General features: G+C 45.4%; 1 protein-coding gene across 3 annotated transcripts; it reads left to right on the forward strand.

Annotated features, from left to right (window-relative positions):
• The first annotated feature begins 1,953 nt into the window (after positions 1-1,953).
• Positions 1,954-7,414, forward strand: LOC119364765 (protein NLP2-like). 3 transcript variants are annotated; one of them, XM_037630290.1, is made up of 7 exons: positions 1,954-2,434; positions 2,544-2,604; positions 2,824-3,739; positions 4,090-4,131; positions 4,257-4,976; positions 5,562-5,685; positions 5,834-7,414. In XM_037630290.1, exons 3-7 carry the CDS (start codon positions 2,864-2,866, stop codon positions 6,886-6,888), a joined length of 2,817 nt encoding a protein of 938 aa, XP_037486187.1. In that variant the 5' UTR covers positions 1,954-2,434; positions 2,544-2,604; positions 2,824-2,863; the 3' UTR covers positions 6,889-7,414. The 3 variants fall into 3 exon arrangements, with proteins under 3 accessions (XP_037486187.1, XP_037486186.1, XP_037486185.1); XM_037630289.1 differs by having other exon boundaries at positions 2,544-3,739; XM_037630288.1 differs by having other exon boundaries at positions 1,954-2,322; positions 2,414-3,739.
• The last annotated feature ends 1,366 nt before the right edge of the window (positions 7,415-8,780 follow it).

An 8,780-nucleotide genomic window follows, 5' to 3' on the forward strand; every position in this document is an offset into this window, starting at 1 on the left:
AGTTCCAAAATATAAGGGGTATTAGTTTCTTAGAAAGTCAAATTTCCTTAACTTTGACCAAGTTCAGTGCGAAAATATCGACATCCACAATATTAAAAAAAAGTGTGAAAATTCATTCATGATGAATCTAAAAATACTGATATGATACTATGGATTTTTATATATTTCTCTACAAATTTGATCAAACTTAAAAGATTTGCCTTTTTAAAAAGTAATACACCTTATATTTTGAAATAGATTTTTTTAAGAAACCCAACAACACCAACGGCGCGGCAAAGCACACCCAACCCTTCTAGTAATAGAAGAAAACCGCTCGGATTCTTCTGAATCTCGCTACTAAGATTCCTAAATGTGCCTTCCCTCTAACATGCAATGTTTGACCATTTCTGTTCCGATGTGATTTTTTTCATCACAAAAAGGTAACACGAAGAAGATTTGTGGCACAGAGGTGTGGGAGCATGTAGATTTTTGACCGTCTGATTGCCTCGCGATTTGGAAATTTGCTTGGTCTGTGCATCTCTCATGCTTTTTCTTTTGACTTTCAAATTTGTATCTATTATATCTTTTAAACTGAAATTATAATTTATGTTTCGTTTGCATATTTGTGTTCCTTGTGACAAGGGCTTTGAAAGTGGCCAAAGTTCTATTTGTAATTCTAATTTATGGCCGACCCCGAATTCCCCATTCCCAACAGATAACGTGAGGCGGCTCGCTACAATCTACCATCAACGAAACCGATTTTTGCTAGCTAATGGTTAGAACGCCTAGAGCTAGCTAGCTCGCTAGGAGGATTGCCCACGCTAATGCTATATCCTAAATGATTCCCCACCCGAAAATGTTCTCTCCCTGTATACGCTGGCGTCATTCTCTGACTAAACCAACAAGGAACAATAGATATGCTCGTACCTTAAAGTACTTTCCCGGAGGTTCAGTGCGATATTTCTTTGGGAAAAAGGGTCCGGTGGTACGTACGCCACTGATGCTGAGCGTCTTGAGAGCGATTTGTATGCTACTTGCACGGTTTGCGGTCGCATGAAAAACAATGTAATCTCTCCTCCCTTTCATGTTTTCAAATGTTAATTACAAAAAAGTCAAGTGGCAAGAGGAGAGGATGGATTCGTGGGAGTTTTATAGGGGCTCGCTCCGTGGTGTGGTCGGTCAAACTTGCAGTAGGTGGCCGTGGAAGTGCATCTACACGTAACGCTTATCCCCCCCAAAACGGAAATTAAGACAGCAGTATGTTCAATGCCTACAGTCATTTTCCTTTCAAATGCCAAGCTCTTTTTTTTAGCTTATGCATAGTTGCTTTGGACAGTTTGCATACAACCTACATAGTTCGACGTCACTCCAATGGGTTCAAAATAAAAAAAAATAAGTAAAACCACCAACCCATGATTGAATCCTAGGAGCGACAGGACTCTTTAAAAACAAAATACGACCACAAAACGCTCACAAACATGCGCATGCACCCGTTTCTTATGAAGCTACACACACTATACACCAATATGAATACCTTTGAGATGAAGCCCGCACATCTTCTGTTTGACGGGCTCACTAGTCACCACATGTGTTCGTAATTGAGGGGAAGTTGTCTCCCACCCGAGTAAATATTGCCGAAGAAAACATTGTCCACCGTTGTCGAAAAGGCCTAAATTACATTTAAAAAATATTACAAATACCCCATCAAATCAAATTACAGTAAACTAAAAGCTACTCCCTCCGTCCCATACTGAGGACGGAGGGACTAACTGTTTGAGGTACACTCAATTTGGCAGAAGCGACAGATCTGGCGGCGTCAAGTTTTGCTGCAGCTTAGGAATTCGTTCCGTATCAGTTTGCCATTCTAGCACCATTTCCTGTGCCAAAACAGAGGAAGAGAACCCAAGGCCAGAAAAAATCAGCCCAGCTAATAATTAATCATTTAAAGAGGGCGGCCGTGACCGCGAGCCGGGAAGAATCCGCTGCGGGGAGTAGAAAAACAACTAGCTCAAAGCCAGCGACCGGGCTAGAGAATTTCCAACCTCCAATCCAAGCCTCGCCCTCTTCTCGCCTCGTCTCCCTCCCAGCAAGTAGTAGTAGCCTCCGATTCCCTCCTCCCGCCGCCTCGTCAGATCTGCGCCACCGCGCCGCCTCCCCGTCAATCCGTCGTCCTTATCCCGCCCGCCAGCCGAGGAGTGGCGGCCGCCGCTTGGTTTCTTCCGTCCGGGGCTGGCGCTATCGGCGGCGGAGGCTGCCGGGCCTTTTCCGGACCAGCAAATGGTTCCGGAGCTGGGGCTTGGAGGCTTCCGGTTCGGTGTGGTCTGCTGATTGGGCCCAGCCGGGGTACGGTTGGCTCTGCCGGCTTGAATTGGAGGTTCTGAGCTAGACTGAATTTTGTTTCGTCGGAGGAGCTGATTTGGTGAAGTTGTTTCAGGCGGCGACTGATTCTTGGGGAGTAAGCTTCCGGAACCTGCTTCTTTTGATTGCCTTCGTGCTCAATTTCAGATTATAGAGCGTTTTTGGATGAGACGGATAGATTATAGAGCTTCTGTCTTGTGTGCTAGCTCCTTCATCCGTCAGAAAACAGGACTTCTGCAGCTGCTTCGGTTGCCTTTTCCTCCAAAGGTTTGACCTTTTGAGTTAAGTTATTGTGCCGATGATGAACTGCTGATCTAGGATTCTTGGAGTGTGCTTAGTCACTGTATCAAAAGCAGTCTCCTGTTCAGATTCTGCCTGTTAAATCAGTCCTTGTGTTGCACTACGAAGATTCTGATTTGAAAGGACACACACTGTGCCACCCTTTTTATCTGTCCCCAACACAGTGCACTCTTAATTGTCCCACAGGAGTGGATAAGTATCTGGAACCAATCGAGGCAGCAAAGCCATGGATGTGCCTATGCCTTCACAGTCCAACCGCGCTGGATGCAATGGAAGCGTCGGCAGCCCGTCGGATGATCCATATGGCGTTACAGCCATGATGAACTTTGATGGGTACTCAGAGCTCTGCGGCAGCCCTTCATTAGCTGACCAGCTGTTCTCGTTGCTGAACGATTCGTCCACACACCAGATGTTTGCTATGTGGTCATCCTTGGGATCTTCGCCACGTGCTTCTGGTGTCAGTGAAGATATGCAGCTCGATGCCTATTCCAGTGTACCTGGGGATCAAAAGGTTGATTTGGTATCTTCAGTGAATCCAGCTGAAACTGGGACTGGGAGAATGGCCAAGAGTTCAGGCGACCTTGGCTCAGATGGTGATCCTGAGCAAGGAAGTACTAGTTTGGTTCCGAGGCCTATTGCCGGCAACTTACTCGCTGACAGGATGCTCATGGCTCTGTCTTTGTTCAGGAAGTCACTTGGCGGCGGCGTTCTTGCGCAGGTCTGGATGCCTGTTGAGCAGGAGGGGCATGTCGTGCTTAGTACATGTGAACAGCCGTTTCTGCTTGACCAAGCTCTTGCTGGGTACAGAGAAGTATCCAGGCATTTTGTGTTCTCCGCTAAGGAGGAGACCGGCCTTCAACCAGGGCTTCCAGGGAGGGTCTTCATCTCCGGTGTGCCAGAATGGACCTCAAATGTGCTCTACTACAGCAAGCCAGAGTATCTGAGGATGGAGTATGCTCTTCATCACGACGTTCGAGGATCACTTGCTATGCCGATATACGACCCCAGCAAGGGCTCTTGCTGTGCAGTGCTTGAGCTTATCACAAAGAAGGAGAAACCTGACTTTGCTGCAGAAATGGACAACCTTCGCCATGCCTTGCAGGCAAGTTCTAACTTGCTCCCCACCCCTTCCTTTATTTAGTTATGTTTAGCTGGGAAAAAATAGTGATTTACCCATGAAGGAGCGTGTTTACTTCCCACTGCAATGTCTATTATCTCGTATACTGCTTCATTAGTGTATTCTATTAATTTCATGACAAGGGAACATGAACTGTGATGTGGATGCCATTTATAGATGCCATGAATAAAAGCATATACTGAAATTTAAATGCTTGTATTCTGGGAACTCGTATTCATATTGCACTGTCCATGGACAATGGTGGGTGTTTCTTGCACAATCTGGAATTTCTCTTAGCAGTTACGTTTAATACTTATCGTATAACTCTTCTGTAGGCTGTGAACTTGGAGACAGCAAAGGATTGCATTGATCAGAAGGTACCATTCTTCACTTCTCTAATGTTTCTGCTGTGCATCATGGATGCTGGATACAAGTTCTCTTTACAGTTTTGTGTGTGTTTATCTATTGATGTTTGATGTATGTGATGTCTCTTTATTTGCAGGTTTATTCAGCAAATCAGAAAGCCGCTTTCACTGAGATTTTGGATGTTCTAAGAGCTATTTGCCATGCACACATGCTTCCGTTGGCCCTCACATGGGTCCCTTCATCAAATGGCAGTGATGGTGGTTATGTTGGACATGATAGTGTCCTTGATTCTCAGTCAGGAAAAACGATACTCCGCATCCATGAATCAGCGTGTTATGTTAATGATGCAAAGATGCAAGGATTTTTTCATGCATGCACTGAAACTCACCTTGAGAAAGGGCAAGGTATTGCAGGCCGAGCACTCAAGTCCAATCTGCCGTTCTTCTCTCCCAATATCAGAGAATACGGAATTAAAGATTACCCACTCGCACACCATGCTCGTAAGTTTGGCCTGCATGCTGCTGTAGCAATCCGGCTAAGGAGCACATACACCGGTGATGATGACTACATACTAGAATTCTTTCTACCAATCAACTGCACAGGCAGTGAAGAACAACAGATGTTATTGAATAACCTCTCCAGTACTATGCAAAGAATATGCAAAAGTTTACGAACAGTTTCTGAAGCAGAGGTTGATAAAGTTGATGCTTGTACTGCAGTAATGTATAAGGCAACCAGTGGAAGTTGCTTGCCTACTGGTCAGTCTGAGAGTTCTTCGCGTGGTGATCAACCAGCCACAGAAGAGGCATTCCAGGATCTATCTTTAATTGATAAGCAACGGGGCATGTCCGAGCAGGTTCTCTCATACTATATATTTTACTTAAATATGTGGTATTCTATGCAAGCATATTGGTCCTGGTTTATGAATAATGTTAATTAGCCTGGTTTGAGCTGAAATCTTTTTCCGAGACTTATGCTCATCCACCTTGGTATGATATGTTGAACATGCATAATTCCTTGGCTCAAATCGAATCATCTTCTCAAGTTTTTTGTTGAAACGCTTAATTTGTTTGACACTTAACAAATTATATTAGTTGTGTGTTATGACTTAGCAGTGCTGAGCACACACATTTGTAATTTTGTCTATTAAATAATGCCATAGTTCTAATGCCAGGTTTGATTAGAGGAGAAGGACTCCGATAGTTTAGGCTGGTAGGAACTCCCATATTTGACATGCCATTAGCACAATAAATCATCTTTCGTAAAGGCGCATTCTCATGGTTGGCTATTACTCAGCTTCGTTACATGGTTAATCATATTGAAGTGGGTTAAATCTGCAGAACCTAGATCATCAACATTGATGCATGCATTTAACTCTGAATCCGTGTGCTAACCTGGGTTCTTGATATCCTCTTGACTAGAAGCTTCTCCTGCACTACAGGCACAGTCTAGTACAATGCGACTTGCGGAGAAAAAGCGCAGTACAGCTGAGAAGAATATTGGCATGGATGTTCTTCGTAAGTACTTCTCTGGGAGCCTAAAGGATGCTGCAAAGAGCCTTGGTGGTGAGTTCCTGCACCCTAGTGTGTCACTTTGTCATGTGATTTCTCGATTGAATCGTTTCTGTGTTGTGATATCTAGGTTCTATAAATGATTTCACGATGGAATATGATAAATGATTTCTATAACATTTTGTTATTAATACTGTCGCAGTTTGTCCAACAACCTTAAAACGGATATGCCGCACACATGGAATTTCACGATGGCCATCTCGCAAGATAAACAAGGTCAACCGTTCATTAAAGAAGATCCAAACTGTCATTAACTCGGTTCATGGAGTGGACAGTTCTTTGCAGTATGATCCTGCTACTGGATCTCTTGTTCCAGCAGTTTCTCTGCCAGAGAAGACTTCATTCCCTTCGTGTGATGCTGTGTCCAGTCCATCCGTTGGGAAAACTGTGGATGAAAAATCTGGCCCAAAATCTGAGCAAGGGTATTCGTCACCTGAAGGATGGGAAAGAGAGAGTTGCCAGTTGCAGCGCCCTGATGCGCAGAAAGGGGAAGGCGATGAATTTCACATGCAGACAAGTAACTATAGTGGCAGTGGTGATCACGCCTCTTATGGTGCGAATGTCACACATCATATTAATTCTGAAGGAACACAAGAACCATTGTATCCCATTGGTGCTGTTAGTGCTTTACATGACAAAGAAACAGGCTGCATCGAACCTTCTGCCCGTGTCCTCCCAAGCATCAAGACTACCAGGGACCAGATAGTGGGAAGGAACTCACCGCCCGCACAACAAGCAGATATTGATATGTTTGACGACCGTGAAGGCAGGGAGCATACTCATCCTTCCACCTCTGGTATGACAGACTCTTCTAGTGGCAGTGCATCAAGCCACCCCACATTTAAGAAGAACCCAGCACGTCCACTTAAAGACAAGAGCAGCCCTGCACTTACGGTCAAGGCAACGTACAACGGAGACACCGTGCGGTTCAAGTTCTTGCCATCGATGGGCTGGTACAACCTGCTGGAAGAAATAGCCAAGAGGTTCAAGCTGTCGATGGGGGTGTTCCAGCTCAAGTACAAGGACGACGAGGACGAGTGGGTCATCATGGCAAACAACTCTGATCTCCAGGAGTGCGTCGACGTCATGGACTCGATGGGCACGCGCAACGTGAAGCTCCAGGTCCGGGATCTCCCGTGCCTCATCAGCAGCTCGGGCAGCAGCAGCTGCTTGCAGCTGGAAGGACACAATTCATAACACGGTGAGGAAGTTTAAAGAAGGATCTTTTGTTGCCCTCAACTGTGTCATACTGCGGTAGGTGTAGTCTACGCTGTGTAGCAACAGGGTTTAGTAGTCTGTACTGTACGCGTGTAGCGTGTTATGTAGCGGCAATGGCGAACAGGAAGTGTAGTGATCGTCGTGCAGGCATGACGGTGCAGGCACGATGTCGTGCCTGTGACGAAACGGTGTCATGGAGGTCCCTGAGAGGATGTCATGACAATAATCTGTTGTCATGAGGGTCTGCGGTGCCTGGCTGCCAATGTATCGAAAACTCGAACTCCTGGCTGTGTTATGCATGCCGGAGGAAACCAATGAATGTTTCTGGACTTCCCCTGGTTCCAAATTCTCTGTTTGTTTAAACAGGTGAATTTTCCAGTTCCACATTGGCTGTCAGGGACACATAAACTGCTAGCTTAAATCGGATGGTTTTCCTATGTAATTTTGGTGAAACTCCTGGATTTTTAAGCAGGACTGACTGACAATCTTATTGCCTGTTCAAGCTCACCATGGGATGGATAATCTTTCAGGGAGGGCTGTTGCTTCTCTCCGCTCAACCATGGAATTCCATCTGTTTTTCCTATGCTGAGATCGAGATCGCCGTGCTTACATGTGGATGCGAAGCGATTCGCGGTCGATACCGGGCAATCTCTTCTGCAGACACCCAAATCTCCCAACAGCGACGAGTCGGCAGCATGCCATTTTGGACTTGCACGATCAGAAGATGGAACTGCTGGTTCCCAGTTTCCTGCATGCACAGCAGCTGCCGGGTATACTGTGGAGTTCTGTTGATAGGAAAGCTACCGTTTGTACTGGACTGGATCTCAAAGTCCAACCGATAGGAACGTCACGCCATTGAGCGTCTGGGGAGTCGAGTTGGCGGACATGGATGAACACGACGTGCTGGCGCGTCTCCGCGACCCGAATCGGTGGTTGCGTTGTCATTTCCTAGCGAAAGAGATGCAGCCAGCCAGCCGCGGTGCGGGAGAAACAGCTCCGAGGGCCAGGAGGTTTCGTCTTCAACATGTGCTTGTTGCCTTGTTCCCGTTTGCTAGTGGCTGTTGAAATTAGGTCGCCATTCGGGTGACATATTGTTGCATTGCATCAGCAAAAACAAAATCTGGGTTTTCTTTCGTTTAATATGAATTCTGAGGCATGATGGATGGTTTCAATTTCTTTTGAAAAGCAAGTGCGGCTCAGTCTATAAATGTTAGTGATAGCATGAAGTAAGTTGTCGGTTCCAAGAGAGCACAAAAGGATTCAGTCACAAGGAAAGTTTCATGATAAAAACTTTGTATCAGATACAAAAAATGTTACGGTAATAATAAAAGAGCAAATCCGAATAAGCGAGCTAATCCTTTGACCTATGCCCGCGTTATGATGGCAATAGAAAAACTTGATAGGAATACTCGAGAGCCGGTTGTTAATGTCTTATAGCCCATGAAGATATATTTCTTGGGAATGGAGAGACCTAGAGGAAGAACAACCTGCCGAGACTAGTGAAATGGTTTCGGAGTTACCAGATCCAATTGGTTAAAGACTCGAGTTGTTTTAATAAATCCCTTGTGGTTCCAAAGGCTTCGCGCAATAGTTCTCCCTATCGTCTTGACCCACATTTGGGTGTTTCTCCACAGAGTCTTGGTTATGTCCCCGAGAGAGAGCTATGTATCGGATTTCAAATGGTGCATTTGTTGGATGTGCGGTGGTACTATTGTTGCCAAACCGTTGCCAAATCTGGCAGATGCACTATGGTTTTCAGGATGAAGTTCTGACGCGATATGCTTTTAGTGACACTCGATGGTCTATCTACGGATACTCGAGTCGATTTTACAGATCTCGATGGGAACAAGGTATCATGAAGAGTCCAAGTG

This window comes from Triticum dicoccoides, chromosome 2B (genome assembly GCF_002162155.2).
Source record: "Triticum dicoccoides isolate Atlit2015 ecotype Zavitan chromosome 2B, WEW_v2.0, whole genome shotgun sequence".
Taxonomy (NCBI): domain Eukaryota; kingdom Viridiplantae; phylum Streptophyta; class Magnoliopsida; order Poales; family Poaceae; genus Triticum; species Triticum dicoccoides.

Bases quoted from the DNA above. Each gene is read 5' to 3' on its own strand.
- LOC119364765 (XM_037630289.1), top strand. From the start codon at position 2,864: ATGGATGTGCCTATGCCTTCACAGTCCAACCGCGCTGGATGCAATGGA. The intron at 4,977-5,561 runs GTTCTCTCATAC...CCTGCACTACAG, and splicing joins AACGGGGCATGTCCGAGCAG to GCACAGTCTAGTACAATGCG. The intron at 5,686-5,833 runs GTGAGTTCCTGC...ATACTGTCGCAG, and splicing joins TGCTGCAAAGAGCCTTGGTG to TTTGTCCAACAACCTTAAAA.